The sequence below is a fragment of the Borostomias antarcticus genome (genome assembly GCF_949987555.1).
Source record: "Borostomias antarcticus genome assembly, chromosome: 23".
NCBI lineage: Eukaryota > Metazoa > Chordata > Actinopteri > Stomiiformes > Stomiidae > Borostomias > Borostomias antarcticus.
In genome coordinates this window covers 3672758-3695257 of record NC_140256.1, presented here as the reverse complement: position 1 = coordinate 3695257, position 22500 = coordinate 3672758, and the positions used below count along the sequence as shown (strand labels likewise).

The 22500-nt window shown below is 49.1% G+C and overlaps 1 protein-coding gene across 1 annotated transcript in view; it reads left to right on the top strand.

Moving 5' to 3' along the window:
• osbp2b (oxysterol binding protein 2b) overlaps positions 1 to 22500 on the top strand; it is a gene marked incomplete at its 3' end in the record, with an annotated part of 48265 nt that overhangs the window by 14100 nt on the left and 11665 nt on the right. Inside the window, exon 3 of the mRNA XM_084457609.1 lies at positions 18690 to 18940. Within this exon, the coding sequence (XP_084313735.1) occupies positions 18690 to 18940 (251 nt within the window). The remainder of the gene's footprint in view (positions 1 to 18689; positions 18941 to 22500) is intronic.

Below are 22500 nucleotides of genomic sequence, written 5' to 3'. Positions count from 1 at the left end.
GTTTGGCTTGGCTGATCTGGGATCAGGATCCCCCGTCTGCACGCCTCCAGCGTGTCCAATCAGGATCAGCGTGGAACACCGACGACAAATCCAACACTGTGTTGAGATGGTTTTGTGTCCCAGCCAACACACACCTATGCTCACTCTTGCACAGTGCACACACACACACACACACACAGTCAAATACACACACTAACACACCTCTATTGAGAAGGAGACTTGTACAGTAGATACTAGATATCGTGTCTGTCAATAGAGAGAGGTGCTTGTTTCTCAGAAGTCAGTGTGAGGGGGTGAACTTCAGCCTACAAACTGTCTGGTATTCTGGCCGGCTCCGGGTTCTTCTCCTAATCGGATTGACTGTCTCGTGGTTGATCTGAGATCAGTTATCATCTGCAGCTGATTACCCCTTCCCCCATGCTCAAACTGGGCTCAGATGGGTTTAAAGGAGTAGTAAAGGGAAAATGCATGTTTAGCCCTGTTTTAAGGTTATTTATGATATACAATTGAAATTAAGAGTTTAACATGTTTTTTGAATGATTTTTCACGGTGCCCACCCACATCCATTGTATGACCAAAACGGTGGTAGAGCAATTATCAGACTTTCTCAAAAGTGCTAGTTTTGTCAACGTTTTGATCTGAACCATTGTATATGATCATAAATAACCATAAAACAGGGCTAAACATGCATTTTCCCTTTACTACTTCTTTAATTCACAGAACTGCACGGCAGCCTGGGAGAAAGAGTTCTTTACGATCGCTCTGCTGGGCTTCATCACAGCAGCTCTGATGAAGACGAGTGGATGACAACGTGTCTGAGATGGTGTTTTTGGCTGATGGGGAAGGCATCAGCACTAATACTAGGGATTGTCTGATTCTCGGTCGGGCGGTCGATCGTTCACTCTGCGCTTTGTTAACCCTTGCGCTATAGCTTCCGACTAGCAGTGGCCGAGCTCTGTGATTGGTTGGTGCACCACCCTTAGCAGAAACGTAGAAGAAGAGAAGCCAGTTCGGCAATGCAAGGATAAATTTACAGAGGATCTGTATAGCGAATATCTTAGTTAATACAAGATTGATTGTTCTTGGAAAGCAGTGTTTGCTAGAATAGCAAAATGTTATGAACAGTAGGCCTGTAACGTTAGCTAGTTAGACACCTATCGCTAAGCCCCTCCCCTCTTAGTTACTGTTGCTACGTCGGACAAGTGAGCCTTGAACATTCACTGATATGCATTGAAAACTATGGCAGCAATACACATTTCTGAATTGCCACACCAGATAGATAGATCGATAGATCGAGATAAATAAATAGACTTGATTTGGAAAGATGACTCAAATATCTATCTATCTATCTATCTATCTATCTATCTATCTATTTATCTATCTATCTATCTATCTATCTATCTATCTATCTATCTATCTATCTATCTATCTATCTATCTATCTATCTATCTATCTATCTATCTATCTATCTATCTATCTATCTATCTATCACATAGGGCACTACCAGTAAAGCTAGCTAGCTAACCCTAGCTAGCTACTCAGTAACGTTAGTTCAATGCTGGCGTCTTGGCAGCATCTATGTGAACTTCACATCAGATATATGACGATGCATACATCGTGGTCTATTTTCCCAATTCCTGTTTTAAAGCTCAATGAGATAACTTTTTATTGTTCAATATTCACCTTTACTTGCTATTACACATTTTCGTGACATGAGACTGCATGAGGCCCTATAAATTTATGAAATTAGAATTTCGGTACACTAGCTAGTACACTGGCGGGAGATCTTGTGGTGGAAACGGAAGTGACACGTTTTGCGTGTCACAATATCAAGAAGACAACAAACACTTCTCCAAGCGAAACGAAATCTGTGAAGCAGCCATGGCTGAATCCCATGTATGTAACCTGCATTGAAGCCATCCTTCCAGAAAGTCCATTGAAGTAGCTACAATCTTCCAATCCAGTCTGCTCCACGTGTGTTATCATATTTTTTTCCCATCATTATAGCGAGTGAGTGGGGGATTGTGGGAAGTGTGGTTCTGAACTCATCAACACTGTAAATGAGGGAAACCTCAGTGCTTTACGAGTATAATTAAAGGTTTGAAATGAAACGCAGTGCCGATTTTACCAGAGGGGGCGCCAAAGTGCCGAGTTATCTCATGTGTTTAAGAGTTCAGACCTGGGGTGCATTCAAAACAAACGCCCCTTTTTTTTTTTTCTCAGGTGATGATGATGATTATGACGTGGTGTTTGGCTCAAACAGATCATAGTTCAAACCTGCTCACTTGTGCTCTGAGCAGATCAGTCTGAGCGTAACTGAGCAACCCGTTAAGTGAATTCTGATCACTGATCGCTCACTGAGCGCTCAGCTACTTAACACACCCAATCTCTGTGACTCATATAGAACTCAAGCTCTGTGACGCAGTCACAACTCAGTCTTTATGACTCAGATCATGTCCTGGAAATGTTTGTTCACGTTTTCCTAGAGTGTGGCTTTGCTTGTGAGTGCCTTCTAGCAGGGATGACTCATAACCCCTGTGAATTGATGGGCAGCTGTAACAGCAACGTGCTTCATGGATCATTAATATGAAGTGTTGTGTCAGTCTGTAATTGCCAAATAAAGTCGACACGGTTCCCGTTCCCTGCAGTAACCCAGTGCAGGCTCAGTCAGGAAGCAATCACTCTTTAGCCCTAACTGGTAATTAAAGATCAGCAGCCCCCTTCTGATTAGACATGTATTATCACCATAGGATGGAGAGCAGTCTATCAAAAAATAGTTAAAATTGACTTTGGTATATCATTGAAAAGCGTGAATAGTTTGTGGTAAAATTTTCCCCTATCTTGCACAGCTGCAGGTTTTCAAATATTGCATCTTAGAATGAAATAACTTCCTGAGGAAACTTTAAAGCTCCTTCAGCACAAATTGTAGTCACGAATCTGGCTACCACAGCCATAAATTTAGGGAATGTTTCAAATTGTCCATTGCTCTCAGAAAGGTCAGCTTTCTTGTTGAAAGTGTTCCCTCCTTGTCTGAGAGAAAAATGTTCTCTCCTTTGAACTCACTTCGGGGTTTTAGACATAATGAGCAGAGAGGTCTTGGATTCTGCCTGTTAGAAGTTTCTGGGTTCTTGTGAGGAGTTTCTGGGTTTTTGTTCTCAAATTCAGTAATTGGTCTAAAGAGAATTCGATTTGTGGAGTTTAAATGTCCTCTCTCTCGTCTGGCTTTGTCTTTCAGACCCAGTGAACTGGTATTTTCATCTCCACAAGCTCTCCATCTCAGACCCACCTCCAGGCCTACATGTGATGTGCGACTTTTATGAGATTTCCTATCACGCCAATTATATAATTTATTTTCTGAAGGCTATTGAGTGATGTAGTCCGGCAGTTATGAAGGGAAGCTAATGGCATCTTGGTGCTGTATGGATTTCATTAGAGATTACACTTCCCCCCCAAACAGACCTGCACACTCTTGTACGCATTCACACACCTTGCCTACACAGCCTATCCATCAGATCACCATTTTCATTTGTCTTTGCTCTGTTAGCCTCTGCTCTGTGGTAGAATAGAATAGAACGTTGATTTGCCATGTGTAAGAAGTACAGGTTCATTGGAATTCTTGTAATCGCTTGTCCTTACAATATCTTATCAGTGCTAATCAGTTCCTCATTCCAGTCCTAGGTACTCAGCTAGTCATTAAAGGTTCCCAAACTGGCAATTTACTATACTATCCATCACCTAGCAGTCTATCAGTATCACCCTCATCTACTTATCCCATCCTTAGTATACTGGCTGGCCTCCAGAGGGCACTGTGGGCATGTAGAACAGGGCGGCAAGCATTTCTATCTTACCTGCGCTGTGTTACCTGCACAAATATCTGGAGGTAGAACGGCCAGAGAACCCCAAAATCATTGACTTGCGGCACGGTGGCGCAGTACTTAGCACTATCGGCCCCCTTCTGACACACAAGTGGAGGCACTCGTAGGTGCATGCTTGGCTGACATCTTGGAGTGGATGGCAGAACGCCACCTCAAGCTCAACCTGGACAAGACTGAGCTGCTGTTCCTCACGGGGAATGGCTTCCCGCACTGCAACTTGGCCATCGCCATTGACGGACTGCAAGGAATCTGGGTGTGACCCTGGATGACCAGCTGTCGTTCTCCGTTACACGGAGATTCATGCTCTACAACATCAGGAGGATTCGCCCTTTTCTCACTGATGAAACGGCGCAGGTGCTCATCCAGGCTCTTGTCATATCCCGCCTGGACTACTGCAACTCCCTCCTTGCTGGTGCCTTGGCGTCCGCCATTAAACCCCTGGAACTTGCCCAGAAGGCTGCTGCTCGCCTGGTCTTCAATCACGTCCTCAAGATCTCCCACACAACTTCCCTTCTCCGTTCCCTACATTGGCTCCCTGTAGCAGCTTGCATCCAGTTTAAACTCTGGTACTAGCCTACAGGGCAATGAAAGGAACAGCTCCCTCCTACCTCCAGGTCATGGTCAAACCCTACACCTTCTCCCAACCACTACGCTCTGCTACCTTGAGGTGACTGGTTGCCCCGTCACTCCGAGGTCCTTTAGGTCGATCATGGCTCTTCTCTGTCCTGGCCCCACAGTGGTGGAATGAACTGCCCACTGACATCAGGACAACAGAGTCGCTGCCCATCTTTCGCCGTAGGCTCAAAACTCACCTCTTCAAGAAGTACTACCACGATCCTCCCTCTTAAGCACCTACAGTATTGAATTTTTGAAACATGATTTGAGACTTGATTGGCTATTGTCCTATAGCGTACTAGGTCGAAGCATACGATCTGCGCATTCAAACAATTACTGGCTTCATTTGTTATCTTCTAGATAGGTACTGTAGATATCTAGCCAGCTAAACATGTCTCCCCTCCACCACCACAGTTAGCTAGGTGATATAGTCAGGAAAAACATTCGTAGCTGTAACGTCGCCAAAACAGTTACACATTCCGATCAGTTCATCAGCTGAAGGAAAATGATATATACTTACGTTCAACACCCTTGGAAATTATGAATTGGTATGAATTGATGTAACAACTGAGCTAATGTTAGCTAGCAAGAACAGTAACCTGAAGCCTTAGCTACAATCTGTGACCCATTTTGACTTTCTCTTCACTGTCATACCTGCTGCAGTAACACTAGCTAACCTACTTTGAGTAAAAAGCTCTGCACTTCTCACATAAGGGGCTTCATTAGTTTGTGCCTTCCTCATAGATCGCCAACACCTAGCATCAACTCTGATATTGTCACCTGCTCCGCCCGAAATCCGTTTGTCATGGATATATCCTTCGGTAAAGTAGTTCAGACCTTTCTGTAGAACTTTCTTAGACAACATACAGTACAGTAGTGGTATTTGGCAAATAACACAGCAATATTGACAGGAATCCTTGAGAGAATCATCTGGTAGCAGTTCAGAGGACATTTTGGTAACATGCTGCAAAGTTTGTGGGACATAGCAACAGTAACTGAAGAGGGCGGGACTTGCCGCTTGGATAGGAAAGGTCTATTGTATCGCAAGAGGCCTTGATAGGATAATCGGAAAATCAATATTTTGTCCCACCCCTATCGCCCGAGGGGGATTCGGGCACACGCACTCCCGCTTGTGAGGCGGCCCCGCTAACAGTTGCGCCAATAGGGACGTCCCTCTTGGAGGGACTGTTAGCGCTCCTTTGAGGAGTGAGTTTAATCAACCGACTCACTACCACTAGCCTGGGACTCCCAAGGACGCGTCACACGGTTACACCAGCGTGCACACTGTCATACTGTGGAGAGAGATGGAATCATCTAGAAACACCAACATGCGTTGCCTGTACCGCGCTGTCTCATAGCATGAAGGGCATCGCGTCGTCGCGTTAAAACGCTCTGACAGCTGTCCTAGCACGAGAGCTGCTTACCTGATATCTCTCTAACCGTCACGCCTTTTAGGATCCGTTTTGCACCCCGGGCGCTGTTTAGATCGTCCGTCCGCGCTGTCCTCATGGCGTCTCCTGGATAGGGACAGAGGCAGCGTCTGGAGCGCCGCGCTTGTACAGTACTCACCTCCAACAACAAACGGTCTCAGCGATGCCAGCAGCGCTAAACATCAGTAGATAATTTGAGCCGGTGACAACAATGGCCACCGTGATATAGTCAGGGGACGGTGTGTGTGTGTGTGTGTGTGTGTTTGCGCGTGTGTGTGTGTAAGTGAGTATGCATGAAAATGTGTTATTGTTGGTACAGTATAGGTAAACACATTTGTGTATCCATGTGTAAGAACGTACAGTAACTGAGGCTGTTCTCATTCCTCATGGAGTGTCCGCGAACACACACACACACACTCAGAGAAAATTGTGTTGGCCAAGGTCACCTTGAGATGCAGCACACTGCACCTTGGCCGCTGTATTGTGTAATTATCACCTCCCCCTTCGGAGCAGGCGTCGGTGGAGGGTGCTACAGCGGTTAGGAGCCATCTACTGTACGCTAGTCACCTATCTGCTATTCCATCTGTGCGATGACCTCGCCCGCCAGGCAGAATCATGCGGTAGCCTGAAAGCCGCCGTGTCTAAGCTGTCTAAGCACAAGGTGAGGCAGAGATTCATGGCGGCTGACTGAGCAGTGAGGGTTTGAACGGTACCGAGGTAAACAGGAGAAAAACCCTTGTATTGAGGAATGCACAGATGTATTCTTTCAACCCCTTACAGTACTGTATGTCCTTGGCGACAGACGGTATGTCCTTGGCGACAGACGGTATGTCCTTGGCGACAGTGAGCACACAGCGTTGATATAGACAGCAGGTGTTATTCTGGGATGTGTGAATCGGTGTCCCTGTACCTGTCTTCCCAAATTCCTACAGCAGCACTTTCCTGAAGCAGTTAACTATTGACTTGTGCCGTGAAGCAAGCAAAGCTGTGGGAGGCGGGCAGTGGGGAAGAAGCAATGCATTCTGGTCCAGGTTCTATGGATGACTGCCGGCTGCCGAGTCCTATCTCTTCCCACCCTCCCTCCCTCCCTCCCTCCTTTCCACCCGGCACTGCATTGAGAGAAGCATGTGGAGGAGAATTGTAAATGTGCCGGTCTGTGTGTGTGTGTGTGTGTGTGTGTGTGTGTGCGTTAGAGAAACCGAGTGTGTGCGCAGGGAGTGTATGTTTCTGAGCGGCAGGGAGACGAAGCAGGAGAAAAGAGCAACGCAAATTCAAGAGGAAACGCCTGCCTGCCTCGTTCCCCTTGCCACTGTGTGTGCGTGTGCGTGCGTGCGTGCGCGTGTGTGTGTACGGTAGCTAGATGAGTGCGAGAGTAGCGCGTGTGTGTGTGCGCGCGCTGCAATGCTGAATAAGGAGAATCGCTGCCTCCGCCCCCCCAGGCTGGGCGGGATGATGTAGCGGCCCGGGGCAAGTTGTGTCGTCTCGGTGAGCGCCGGGCCTGCAGAGGAGAGGAGGAGGAGGAGGAGAGGAGAGGGGGATGAAGGTCCGGGGCTGCTGGGAGCCAGGGACGGTGCGCTCCTTCTGCAACTCGGGCTGCCTGAGTAGAGTGAGCCAGGGTCAGTACAGAGACGGCGGCGGGCGGCGGCGCCGCGGCCCTCTGACTCCGCCTCCGCCCCGCAGGACGCCATCCTCACCCTGCCATCTCCTTCGCCTCGCATGCCTGAGAGGTACATCCCCTTTAACTCTGTCCCTCCATCTCTCTCTCTCTCTCTCTCTCTCTCTCTCTCTCTCCTGTCTTCGCTGCTCAGCGTTCCTGTACTCTCTTTATAGGGGGGAGGAGGTTTGGGGGGGGGGGTGGCAGGCAAAAGTCATCCTCCCTCTTCTCATCTTCCTCCCGTCTTCTCTCCGCAATCTCATTCTCTCTCCCTCTCTCTCTCTCCCTCCCTTCCTCCTCCCTTTCTCTCTCACTCTCTTTGCTCCTCCCCCTCTTAGTTCCCTCTCTCTTCCTCATTCCCTCTCCACCTTCATTTCCATATTCATATAGTATAATGTAACATGTTGTGTTAAGCAGGCTTATGTCTTCTTGCCATATTTGAGTGTCTTGAAAGAGTTAATTGTACCACTAGTGTGCATATGTTAATGGTATTAGCCTAGAGAGGGTGAGATGTAGGGGCCAGTGGATCCCAGGGTCCTAGTGCCCCTCTGAGCAGGAGACATGCTACACTGCTGGGAATCGGCCGGTTGAATTCCATTCATGCTTTACATAATGGAACATGAATATATGCAGTGTTTTGAGTTGAAGCTGTGGTTGCAATTAATTCAGTTGAGCTAATTTTCAATATCTAATTTTTCTCTTTTGTTTTAGCCTTGTACCATTGCGGCACAAAAAAATCCTCTCTCTCTCTCTCTCTCCATCCATCTTTCCCTCTCTGACCCTTGGCAGGGTCGGTGAATACTCAGTAGGACAACTGTGCTCTCCTGCCCAACTGTGCTCTCTCTGCTCACTATGCAGTTTATTTCTTCACTGAATTGATTTTGGAATGGAGTGTAGGGGCCACGCCATACCACACACACCCACACACACACACACACACACACACACACACACACACACACACACACACAGACACTCAACCACACACATCCAGACACATACTGTATACACACACACACACTGTGTGCATGCGTGCGTGTCTGTAACCTGATTATCTCGACAACAACCGACCACTGTATGAAGTTGATATGAGGCAGGTGTATTGCTCAGGACCCAAGGAGGTGCATGTGTCACGTGTAAAGTTGTTTGAATGAGCGATTCTTGAATTGAGGACGCTGTGCCGGTAAAAAGTAGTCCTGCGCAGCTGGATACGCTCTGGTCCAGTGCCACACAGTCAACCCCATACCAAGGTGTGCCTTACAATGCTACCAGGAGCTAGCTAGCTATTAGCCATTAGCATTCTAGCTTACTGTAGGAATAAAGAAAGGTCAGCTACATAGCTTGAAGATAGGGCTATGCTCCACTGCTATCGCTGTCTCAACTCTCTTAAAGGGGCCATGCCATCAAAAATGCATTTTCATGTAGCCTACTCCATTACACTTGCACCTCCGAATTATGTTTTATACGTGCACCTCACCCCATTGCTTCAGTAAGGCTTAGCTTATTAGTGCAAGACAGCCTGTCTTCTGCTGGCAAACCATTAAGATACAGTAATTGAGAAGGCATCCGGATGATGTCAATTAAATATAATTGTGTAGAATCAGAATCAGAATTTGTTTAATTGTACAGGCAAAAGGACAGGGTGCAGGGACAGACAGGACAGTGCAGAGACAGGACAGTGCAAAGACAGGACAGTGCAGAGACAGGACAGTGGAGAGACAGGACAGTGCAGAGACAGGACAGTGGAGAGACAGGACAGTGCAGAGACAGGACAGTGCAGAGACAGGACAGTGCAAAGACAGGACAGTGCAAAGACAGGACAGTGCAGAGACAGGACAGTGCAGAGACAGGACAGTGCAAAGACAGGACAGTGCAAAGACAGGACAGTGCAGAGAGCTCATGTGTAGAATGGCCACGACGAGCTCTGTACTACTGTAATTGGCGACACGTCAACTTATAAAAACATTATTTTTCTAGGCTTAGCATCAGCATAGCTTTCTTTGTGAATCCATCATTGTGAATTCAGCATGTTCCCTGAGCAATTACCCCGTTGGTTATAATGTATAAATTAGATGATTCCTAGTAGAGGATTGCTTATTCAGCTGTCGTCCTCAGTCTCCAGCTAGGAATGAGTAAGTGTATGAACTGTCTCTTTCCTCTCCGTCTGCCGGTGGGTTGATTGTCACTTGTCAGCATAGTTACTTTCAATTAAGAAGAAGCTAGAATCAAAGCACCTGTCACCAGGCCTGCTTCCTCCGCTCTGAGATTGAGCAACAATCCTGTCTTTCCCTACTCCATGTGTGTGTGTGTGTGTGTGTGTGTGTGTGTGTGTGTGTGTGTGTGTGTGTGTGTGTGTGTGTTGCTGTGTTGGTATTCGTCTCTCCCTATGTCTGGTTTTGGTTTAAAGAGTCTCTGAGGAGCTCTGTGAAGGGAGGAAGGGACCGGTGAGGGGGTGAGATGCTACCCAGCCTCAGGAATATGGATGAGTCAACAGCCCCAGGGATTCATCCATATTCAAACAGCCCTCGTCTCCAAGGTGTGGAAATCGTCTGCCGCTTTTTCTACCGCACGATAATAATCATAATGATAATAAACTTTATTTGTATAGCACTTTTTCAAACAAGAGTTTTACAAAGTGCTTCACAGAACATATAAAAACATATATACACACATACATATACACATAACAACAAAATAATCGAATAAAAATAAAAAATATAATAGTAATAAAAAAGAAAAAACATGGAACCACAAAACCAGGGACTCTCTAAAAACACCAACAGTAAAAAGATAGAAGCAACAGTAAAAAGATGTGTTTTGAGTTTCTTTTTGAAACTACTGACACTGTCAATGGCTCTAATGTTATCTGGGGGTGAGTTCCAAAGTTTAGGGCCATAGGAACTAAAAGCCGAGTTTCCACTTGTCATCCGGGTTTTCGGAATGACCAGATAATTGCTGTGGGATGATCTAAGTTGTCTAGCCGGAGTATATCTCACAATCATGTCGCTGAGGTAAAGTGGGGCAAGACCATGAAGACATTTAAAAACGAATAAAATAATCTTAAAATCAATTCTAAAGGTGACAGGTAACCAATGAAGGGATTGGAGTGCAGATGTGATATGATCTCTCATTTTAGTGCGCGTTAGGATTCTAGCAGCAGCATTTTTTAACTTGCTGCAGGTTCTTAATGGACTCCTTGGGTAGACCAGGGAAAAGTGCATTACAATAATCAAGTCTGCTAGATACAAAAGCCTGTATGAGTTTTTCACAGTCGCAATGGAGCAACGCTCGTACATCAGCATCCACAGTTGTGGGCAATTAGTGGCTGTTTCACTCCCACACTACAGTAACTTAAGCTCAGCCACAGAGAGATGGAACGGGGTTTCAGACCGTATCCAGTCCGATGATGAAACTGTGAAGGGAAAGTCAGACACACAATGTGGCTCTGTACTTTAGACTTTCAGAACAAGCTGTACCAACAACAGTGCATTGCACAGTGCAGACTTTCAGTCCAGAGACCATTCCCAGTAGAGAGAAGGGGGTTTCTCATGCTGTCTGTACTGGTTGGCTCTTCATTGACAGTGTCGTCATTAGGGCTGGGAATTGGCAAGGACCTCACACATATGATCTGTATCACGATACATGGGGCACAATATGACACGTATCACAATGCATTGCAATATATGATACATATTACGATACATTGCAATACTCATAATTCACGTCATAATTTACAGAAAAATAAGAAATTTACAGAAAATACGACTCCTTCCCCCACTCCCTGGAGGTGATCCTGAAAGCAGAGGAAATGCAGAGATTCTAAATCCATTTAGCCTGGTCTTATTCTGTATATTTTCTTTGTGCTTAAAAAAAATGTTTTAATGTATCGATACAAGGGGGTGGAAAATCGATACAGTATTGTGGAAAAAAAAAGATTGTACTGCTCAGCTGGATTGATTTTTTCGCACAGCTCTAGTCGGTCAGTCGAGCTGTTCGCCAGTCCTCCCACGCCCTCCCCGTAGTCAAGGTTCCCGAGAGGCGCTGAATTAGGGTAGCAGTTGGAACGGGGACGCTAATTCGCATCCGGGTCTCTAAATCGCGTGGGAAGGACGGGGCGGAGGGCCCCTCCCTCTCTGAAAGGACGCCAGGCTCCGTGGGGGGGCGGGGGGAGAGGGGGAGGAGGGGGCGTGCCGGGGATCGATTCACTGACTGATACTACCAGGGCATCATTAGGTCGTCCTCAGACCAATCGTCTCGGTCGTCCATACATCCAGCCAGTTCCGCAGAACTCTCCAGTCCTGCGTCCCTCCTCAGTACATCCACGTATGTTGGTGTGGGACGTCCTCTTAATCGGTGCCCGTGTTTTGGCTCCCAGAGCACCAGGGCTGCGCTCACCAAGTGGCCCCTGCTTCCCCCTGCTGCTACCCAGCTACCAGCCTGGGAATAGAACCTTACCATACAGTATAATCATCTAGTAGGCAGAACGGTCTACAGTGGGGTTACAGTGTGTGCGTATGTGCGTTGGCCGTTGTTCGATACGTCGCTAGGCAAGTACTGCGGTGGTCGGGGCATGGGGGGGTGGGTTGGGGGTGGGGGGGGGGGCAGTGATGGGTTGCTCTACGCAGATCCTAATTTGCTTGTGGAGAGGCTGGCGGTGCGTTACTGGGTTTAATCTCTCGTCTCCGCCGTTTGTCATCGGGGGGGGGGGGATGCGTCTTGGTAGAGCCGGACAGCCAGTTAGCAATTACTGCCCAGGATGACCCCCCTCCTCCCCCCCCCCCACTCCCCCTGCAGGCCCGGTAACACAGCGCTCCTCTCATCTGTCTGCTCTCCCTCTCTATCCCTCTCATTCCGTCTCCTCTCTTCCTCACTTTCGCTCATTCGTCCTCCTCTTCCAGTCTCTCTTTTCCTTTCTCACACACACACACACACACACACTCACACACACACGCGCAGGTAAATGCGATCTGCTCTATAAATACCCCTCCGTCCAGATCACATGGGTGTGCATTACGGCCGTTCTATTCTCCGCCTCCTGTAACTCTAGGTGGGGGCGGTGGAGGTTGGGATGGGAGCTGGAGGATGCGGCCGGGGTCAGGTGTCCGAGAGCCAGGCCAGGATGGATGGAGGGATGGATGGATGGATGGAGGGATGGATGGATATCAAAGAAGGAATGATACAGTATCCCAGAGGAATGATTGGGTCGTCTTCCATCCATGTATCAACTGTGTTTCGAGCTAGATCGGGCTTTAACACACAGAGACGGATTATCGTCCATTTTGGCGCGGGTCTTCTTCAGACCCCAGCTCCTCATCAGACCCCGCCCCCAACGCCGCCCGGCATCCCCTGATCTGACAGGACGTCCTCAGGGACGCCCGGAGACAGCGTCCTCAGGGACGCCCGGAGACAGCGTCTGTCAGAGGGATGGAGCTGCATCGCCAAACGTCTGTCTTCCCCTCTCTCTCTCTCTCTCTCTCTCTCTCTCTCTCTCCTCTCTTGTCATCTTCCACAACGGGGATGGACAGAGCAGGGGAGGAGAGAACGAGCTGAGCCCACCCTGGGGGGGTTGAGGGCCAGTCTGGTCAATGACAGCAGGGTTGAGCCGTGCAGCTCCGCTCATAAATGCTTTTATTTCACGACTGCATGAGCCGTCAATATATTTTTTTAACTGACGCTATAATAGAGCGCTGAGGGAGGGATGGAGGCGGGAAAAAACAGAGAAGGAGCCGCTCTTGTGTGTCTGTCAGTGCAGATGTTCTCGGAGGAGTTGGGGGGGGGGGGGTGGGTGGGTGGGAGGGAGGGGCGCGGCATTCCGCCCTTGAGGCGTGACTGGCGTGGTAATGGTCTCTCTCGCTCGGCTGGTGGCATCGACCTTGCTAAGGGGAGCTATCCGTTTATGTCCACCGTGGCGGTGGTGTTGAGGGGGGAGGCGTCGGAGAGGGGGGGAGGAGCTTAGTGGTAACAGTGGGGGTAGCGCGCAGCTTCGTAGCATCGCTCCGATCTTCACCTGCGGGCTTTAACACTAAGCCCCGCCTCGCCCCGGGCCTAACCAGGGCCTGTCAGTCATGTGATCAGGATCAGGCGCTCCTACTGCACTACACACCACTTGCCACTAGGGGATCCCTGTACTGTAGGCTAGTTTGGAGGAAGCTAAACGTATCTCACCAACAGAGCTGTTCTCGGCTCAGCATCACAGCTGGAATCAACTGAAACATTTAGTGTCTCCACATTGTAAAATCTTCATTTAAGCTGGGCTCTAATTCCACTAGCTACTCTACATTCACTGAGGCTTCTGCTGCTCCAGTCTGCCTACCCCAGTGGCTGTGAGGGGAGAACGCCTTGTCCTTCTGTAAAGATGCCAGAATGCAGAGACTGTGCCCGAGGAGCAGGAAAGCTGTATTTTAGAGCTGGCGCTGTTTTCTCATTGTTTACAATGGGTAATGAGCTCTAGGTCGCCATAGAGACGAGAGCAGTGTTCCAAGCGCTTTTAGCGCTATGAGCTCAGGGCTTTTATTTCAGTTGAAAAAAGTGTAACTTTTTGGGCTTGAGTGCAGGCTGTAAAAGGCTGTTCTGATGACGAGGACGGTTGTTTTTTGGCAAAACCACAGAGACTGCGAACGTTACTGGTTACTTCGATGTTCAGCTGCAGAATTCTGGGTTGGGAGCCAGTTGGGAGCCCCGTCTGTGGCAGCCGAACACCAGCCCAGGTGGTTGCCCTCAGTTGGCAGACTTTGCTTCGCTTGCGGTGGCTAATCGCAGCTACTGACGAGGGGCACCACGAGAAGGTGTCTGCCTCGCCCCCCCTCACCCAGGCTCGGGGTGGTAAAAGGATCGGCTCTCGGCCCCGAGCCTTGGGGGAGAGGACGTAACAACGAATCCACACGACGAAGAAGAGTTAGCACTAGCTAACTAACATTAGCTAGCTATTGTAGCTTGGCTCGTTAATCTGCAGTCTGCAAAAACACTACACTCGTTGTTAACTTAGCTGTAAAACATTAGTAGCACAGTCAGCAGGCTCTAAACCCCAGCACTGGTGTGCTCTAAAAGTGCTGTTCAGCTACATACAGCTCTCTGGTGGACACAGCCTTAGTTCTGAAGGCACCCCGCGATAAGCAGATTCTCTTCCAAACAAACAGACCCAGGTACATCATGTGGCAGTTATTTTTAAGCGCCATTGTTTGGCCAGCGAGCTCATTGGCAGAATGAGGGTGAATAATGAGAACAGGCCTTCCCTGCAGACCTCCTGGAACATCGCCTGTTTTCATTACGACTTCTCACCGGTCCTGCTAGCTAGACCGTCTCGTTTGTCTTCACGCTCTCCCCCACCCCACCCCTCTCTTGAACACAGGCGTTCCTTTTTTCTTTTCTTTTTTACCTCAACTAGGGTTGCAAAATTCCAGGAAGTATATTCACAAACTTCCCCAAATGTATGGGAATTAATAGGAATTAACGCGAATAAACTGGAAATGTATGGAAATTAACAGGAATAAATTCTGGTTTTCCAGTTTATTCCCATGTATTCCCATTAACTCCCATAAATCCCTATTAAAGTTAGTAAATATTCCCGAATTTTATAACCCTAACCTTAACTACCCCTCAGGTGTGAATTTGGCATGTTACCTATCTCTAAGGACTGAACAACTGCGATGACTGAAGCCCAAAGATCATTTTCTGTTGACGGCAACAACGATGTTGAGGCCCTCACTCTGACTTATCATCCGATTGTCTGTGCATGGAGCTCAAGGCCAAAGCCGTCATGCCTGCTGGTCTATTTAGGTCGCTCCCCACCCTCCACGGGCTTTGGCTCGCTAGGACCCTGCCTCGGTCCCCCCTCTCCGGGCTGTAATTTCAGCCTCGATGTGGATGTGAGCACCATGGCTCAGGGGACATACTGGGCATTACCCACGTATCGGCCTTGTCATTCTCCAACCATGGTCTCTGCCAGGGCATGCCAGGCTGTCTCACGGATTTGTTGAGAGAGGGGGGTGGTATTGGGGGGGGGGGGGGGGGGGGGGGGGTGCACAGGGCAGCCCCTCCAGGGTTTTCTCCAGGGCCGTGTCTCCATAGCTGGGTTGCTATTTTAATCCCTTCCCCTACCTTGGGGGACGCCTCTCCTGCCCCTCCTCAGCATTCCACCGGCCCTGCCGCACGGCACATCCCTCCTGGGTATGGGGGGGTGGGGGGGGGGGTTCAGTCATGCTTCACCACTGGTAGAACCAGCGTTAGCCTTCTCTCTTCCTCTCTCTCTCTCTCTCTCTCTCTCTCTTTCTCTCTCTCTCTCTCTCTCTCTCTCTCTCTCTCTTTCTCTCTCTGTGGTGCCTCGGCTGAGCCTAACCCAGACCCACTAACTATGCCCTAATTCAATTCCCTTTTTGTAAATTGGTCACGGGGGAGGAGGATCATTCTCTGACCATGCCTATCTCAAAGTCTCTGTCAGAGCAGAGCAGGGCAGGGCTTGGCTTGGCTTCGCAGGGCTGGGCTGGACTGGGCTGGGCAGGGCTTGGCTCTCTTGGCTTGGCTTGGTTTTGCAGGGCTGGGCTGGACTGGACTGGGCAGGGCTTGGCTCGTCTGTCTTCTTTCTGCCATCCTACGCCGCTGGAAGGGCGCTAGCGTATCTCCGTCCTCCAGCACACTGCGTGACCCATTCAGCCCATTCACGTGTTACATCATCACTGGTGCCGCCCGCCCGAAGATGGAGGCCCACGGGTACAGACACGGTGAGATGACTCTGCTTTCCTTTCTCGGTATTACTTTACACCCCCCCCCCCCCCTCCACCCCGACCCCAACCCCACGCCCCCTGGTCATCTCCCCTTTCTAACGGGAGGGCTCGCCGCTCTCTTTAGCGGACTGACAGACGATAGGTCATTTGACGAGTGTTCTTTAACACGGTGGTCGGCGCGGTCGGAACAGCAGTGATTTTAGGTGTCATCTTAGTTCTCTTTACATTTTTGCTTGTCGTTCATTGGTCATACGTTCATCGTGATTATCTGTTACTGTAGTTGCATTCTCTTGTTTACGCTCATCTTATCTGTTGGTACTGAAGCTTGTCAGGCCGCCAGTAGCGTGTCACTGTGCCAGATCAGATTGTGACGCAATTGCCAAGACTCCAGACAGCCAGACAGACATCCAAACCTCTGCAGAATCCTTCTAAATGCACCGAGGAACCCACTGCCAGACATTTATGTGGCAATGCTGTCTCAGACTGCACACGGGATGTATGTGTTTTCAAATGGATTCGTATTAGTGGGTGGGGTGTGTGGTAGAAGCCTGCTGATTGCTAGCTGTTAAACGGACACTTTGACTGTGGCATGCTGCAATCATGGCTGTGTGTATGATTACGGGGAGTGGGGAGTGTAGGCGAACAGGAAATGACACGGCAGAAGTGGTCTGTCAAATGAGAAATGAGAAACATCACAAGCTGTAACGATACAGTACCCGGCCCTCATCCCTAGTCCTCAGCCCCAGCCCTCATCCCTGGTCCTCCTTGCACTAGTCTCTCATCCCCTCTCATCCCCAGCCCTCATCCCCTGCTCTCATCCCCAGTGCTCATCCCTAGGGTTATGTGTCCATGAATAAACATTAGAGGGACAGAGGGACTTGGAGCTGAAGACGCCAGCTCCCAGGGCACCAGCCCGATACAAGGGCTCCAGTGTTGCAGCTGTTTTATAACGCAGGTTTTATAACGTACTTCGGCTATATCACATGTTTGCTGCTGGCCAAGTAAAATGGCAAATTTTGTTCCTGAATGTTGCCTGGAGCACACACAGACGCGCACGCACACACACACACACACACACACACACACACACACACACACACACACACACACACAAAGTAATGGCAGTGCGACTAATAATCTTCAAACAATTTTTCCGTAACAGACACATCCACTGACAAACACACTGCCACTTTGTCCCTCTTGGAGTGGATTTGATCCAGTTCCGCTGCTGGGCAAGATCATCATGTTTTTGTTGGTTTCTGATTCGCCTGCCTAATCATGTGTTATGCCCTTTAATAGCCATCTCAGAGCAGGCTGGACTGTGGTTATGCGCAGATAAGGTTGTTTTGCTTTAGATTATGCTATGTGTGTTTTTTTTAACTCGTTATGACCATGGTCACCAAGGTCATTGAACTGTGAAATCTCAGAGGGATTTGCCTCACCGCCTGAGTGGGCTATATCTGGTTCTGGGCCTGAGCTGGTGTGTATTTCTGTCCCACGCAGTGTGTGTGTGTGTGTGTGTGTGTGTGTGTGTGTGTGTGTGTGTGTGTGTGTGTGTGAGTGAGTGTGTTTGTGTGCAATGTTGGGACAGACGCTGACACACTGTTCTCGTATGTTCCGTTTGACCCTGAGTAACCTCTCCACTGCGGCCACATTAACCATCCAGTGTGTGTGTGTGTGTGTCTGCAGTATCTGTCTGTCTGTGTGTGAGAGGAAACACTGTAAAATCAAGTCAACAATTAACACACATTTAGTCAGTGGCAGTTATTACCATGTAATACATTTTTTATAGTGTTGCTGAATTAACCCTAACCCTTTTTATAGTGTTGCTATGTGTATGTGGGTGTGTTTTGTTTATGTGTGTGTGTGTATGTACACGTGTGTGTGTGTGTGTGGGGGGGGGGGGGGGGGGGGGGGGGCGGCTCGTGATGAAGCTGTATTGAAGCAGAGCAGCCCATCTTCCCTGGATGAGCTGTTTGTTTCCTCACTATTGATTTAACTCTGAACTTTAATCTGTGCATCCCAGCCGACGTCCTCCATTTAAAGTGTGTGGAATGAGTCATCCATGATGGACGGGGGGGGGGGGGGCTCGCCGGGGTCCATATGGTATGGGGAGATTATTGATTGCTATGGTAACTTGGGGAAGCAGCCCATGTGTTGAGGGGATCAATAAAAGAGAAATGGAGTAAACAAGTGTTCCCCTGGGGGCCATGTGGCTTGTGTGTTTGGGGCGTTGGGTAATTAACATTTCACACAGACAGATTCCTAACATTCAGGCCTGAGTGTTTGCTCTCTCTTGTCACGAGGTCTGCCTAATGCTTCCACCTTCCCTCTCCGCCTCCTCTCCCTCCCTCCCAGAGCAGTAATCACTTCCTTTGACCTTGTCCTCCCTCAGATGACTCGGGGGACGAGGAGCCCGCGTCCCAGTCGGACCGCAGCGAGATCCAGGGCACGCTGAAGACGCTGGTCAGCAAGCTCGACGACCTCAGCACGTGCAACGACCTGATCGCCAAGCACGGGGCGGCGCTGCAGCGCTCCCTCAGCGAGCTCGAGGGCCTGAGGGTGGCGGCGGAGGGCGGGGAGAAGATCAAAGCCGTCAACGAGCGAGCCACTCTCTTCCGCATCACCTCCAATGCTATGATCAATGTGAGTAGGCGCGGCGTCGTCGTGGTCCGGGGCCCTGGTAAATGGACTGCACTTATATAGCGCTTTTCCACCTTGGCGGCACTCAAAGCACTTTACAATGGCCTCTCATTCACCCATTCACACACACATTCACACACCAATGGCGGTAGCTGCCATGCAAGGTGCTAACCTGCTCATTGGGAGCAATTTGGGGTTAGGTGTCTTGCTCAAGGACACTTCGACATATGGACAGTTGGAGCTGGGATTCTAACCGCTGACCCTTCGATCATTGAACGACCCGCTCTACCAACTGAGCTACAGCCGCCCCACTGACAAACACCCCTGACCCCACTGGTGTGTGCACGGCGACCAGCGCTACTGAACCGTGTGATCAATGAGACACAACCTCCATCGGCTGGGTAGCCAGTGGGGGGAGATTACAGGGGGGGATTCCATTACAGGGTGGCAAGTTTGACCCCCAAAGCACTAGATGATTCATGACTAGTTTGTCTAATGAATAGCATCTCCAATGACTCGTGGGTCAGTTAATCCTATTTTCAGTGCAGTAGTCCATTTTGCACATTATCCACCTTTTGAAGGCATTACCAGTAGTGGGACTCCTTCCCCAACACACTGTATCCAGTGATAACGTGTATGATACAGTATGTAAAATATGCCGTATGTTCCCTGTGACATACAGTAGCCCTGTAGCAGTAGTGGACAGAGAGAGGGGGGGGGGGTGTGCTGAAGGAGTGATACTGGATCTGAGCTAGGGGAGGACAGGAATAGTCTGGAACCTTCCGAGACCCTCCCAGCACAGAGAGGCCTGAACCACGAGAGGAATGCCAGAGTCCCCCAGACCGCAGCTAGACGCTACACAGACAATCAGACAAGGTTTGTGCATCTGCTCCGCTCCTCTGGTCGCCTTTGATGTGTTGGACGGGTTTGTTTTATGTCTGGGACAGTGACATGTAGATAGTCTTGTTATGTCTGGGCGAAAGAATGTTGTTTCTGTGGTGGTTGATTACTGACAGACTAGAATGTTCCCATAACATGTTTGGTTATTGGGAGATTCCGGGTGGGGTCGTTGATGATGCAGGGTAGGGTTGCATGCTCTTTGACGTGGCATGATGAGAATTGTTACTGTGAGAAATAACATGATAGACCCATTTCCTGCTTGGATTCTGAGTCAAGAGACGTTTCTGACTAGCCAGCCTACCGTTTTCACAGACCACAAGCTTCACTTTCATGTGCTGCTGACATTTTGGCCAGGTCGCCCTCGTAAAAGAGATCTCCCAATCTCAACGGGACTTCCTGGTAAAATAATGGTTACATAAAAAATAAAATAAAACTTAGAAGCTAAATCTGTATGGAAGAGTGTGCAGTTTTGTGCAGTTGTCCCCTGAAACGATGAGTCTTTAGTTTCTGCACGTGGTCCATTTCTGTGTGTTGATTAATTGGTGGACAGAAACTTACTGGACAGGCAATAAAGCGGGCTTCCTCAGATCACCCATCTCATTAAAACACCATTAGGGCTGGGGTGGGGTGGGGTGGGGGTGTGTCCCTAAAGACTGCCCGTAGTAACGTCTGGTTTTGTGAATGGCTCTGCACAATGGTAAATGGTAAATGGACTGCACTTAGATAGCGCTTTTCCACCTTAGCGGCACTCAAAGCACTTTACAATGGCCTCTCATTCACCCATTCACACACACATTCACACACCAATGGCGGTAGCTGCCATGCTAGGTGCTAACCTGCTCATTGGGAGCAATTTGGGGTTAGATGTCTTGCTCAAGGACACTTCGACATGTGGACAGTTGGAGCTGGGATTCGAACCACTGACCTGATCACTGAACGACCCGCTCTACCAACTGAGCTACAGCCGCCCCCAAGCCCACAAGCATAGGGCGAGAGAGAGGACGATACTAGCCTTTGTTATGAACGTAGTGGTGAAACGTGGCGATGCTTGTGACCTTCTCTTCACCGAGAAGCACCCAGATGGAGAGGGAGGAGGGAGTGAGTGATGTCAGGGCACGGTCGCACGTGCTCAGAGCATCTGACCCTGAGGAGAAATGCGGACGCCGGTGATGATAAGCGGTGATGTAACGACTCACGTGTGCTGGTGTGAAGGCCCTTCTATTACAGAGCGTGTGTGTGTGTTTAGATTAAAGTGGACGCTCGCAAGCCATATGAAACCCTGAGAATCTCACACTCGCTCAACCACGATTGCGAAGTGCACGGGGACATTTCACTGGACACCAGCTGTTAAACCACGTCTGATTTGCATTTGGTTAATGCACGCTCACCCATGATCAGACCGGCCGTACCCACACAGGAAGTCACAAGCAGTCCGAGTCCCTAGACTCAGCAGAAAGAAACGCGACCACAGTGTGGCTGGAAGTTTCATGCCTGAGGAAGTGAGTAGCCAAGTCACATGCCATTTACATTCAAGAGGTCCAAACAGAACTCAGGGCTCATTTGTGACTGCTGAAGGTAAGAGGGGACTTAGCTGCTGTAGAATTTCACTGTGATTTTATTTAGGCCTCGCCTGCTTAGTTTGATACAAGATGGCTGTTTCACTGTACAATATAGGAGACTTGACATCAGGACACCTGGAATTGTGTGCGTGAGAGAGAGTAGAGAGGAACTTTATTAATTGCACCGTTAGAGTGGTAGAGTTGAGGACAACCATGTGACTTGGACTTGTGTTGTCTGTTAGCGTGCAGCTTGCTTTTATTTATTCAGCGCGAGACGACTGAAGCGTCGGAGTGCTGATTGGTCGGATGCGCACCGCGCTGTTTGCAGCCTATCGGACGCCCTGGAGTCACTTGCTGTACTGTGCTTGTTGTGCAGAAAAACCCAAACTCTCCACTTAAAAATAATGAGTGTTGTGGATAAAGAAAGCGAAGCACTTTTTTTCTACTTTTGTTGTCACAACGTACAAAGTACAGTAGTACTGCAGTCTAGATAATGACTATCTGCTTCTGCCAGAGATGTCCCTCTACGGTAGCCATTTTAGTTTAGGCAGGGGGGACAGTAGTTGGACCCTAACATTTCTCCGTGGCCTCTGTCTGAGGGGCGATGCGTCCTGTCTGTGCCCCCCTCTGGTCTGGGAGGACGGAGATCGTCTGAGCTGGGTGACTTGCTTGCCCCCCCCACCTCCTCCGGCTGTACACCAAAGCGGTTTTTAATGAGTGAACGATCAGAAGGACGCGCTGACCACATCGCGCCGGAGGCCATTGGTGTGATCGCAGCACTCAGTGGCTGTGTGGGGAGGAGATGGTTATGTGGACTTTACAAGACTGCCCGACAAGCAGTCAGAGGTTTAGAAAATCCACTTTTTGGGTTTTAGTGAAGGATGGCCCTGAGAGACCCAGATAGCAAGCGGATGTGTAATGATTCTGGGCCAAATATGGGCCGGAACTAAGCCACAAGGGCCAGATCTGGCCTGTATATGGCCCAGATCCGCTTGCTATCTGGGTAACCGTTTGGCCCACATACTTTCACGAATGTGCCTTTCCTGTGTTTGAAAGTGATCAAACTCTCATGTGTTCAGACCTAGTGTGATGTAGTGGTAAGAA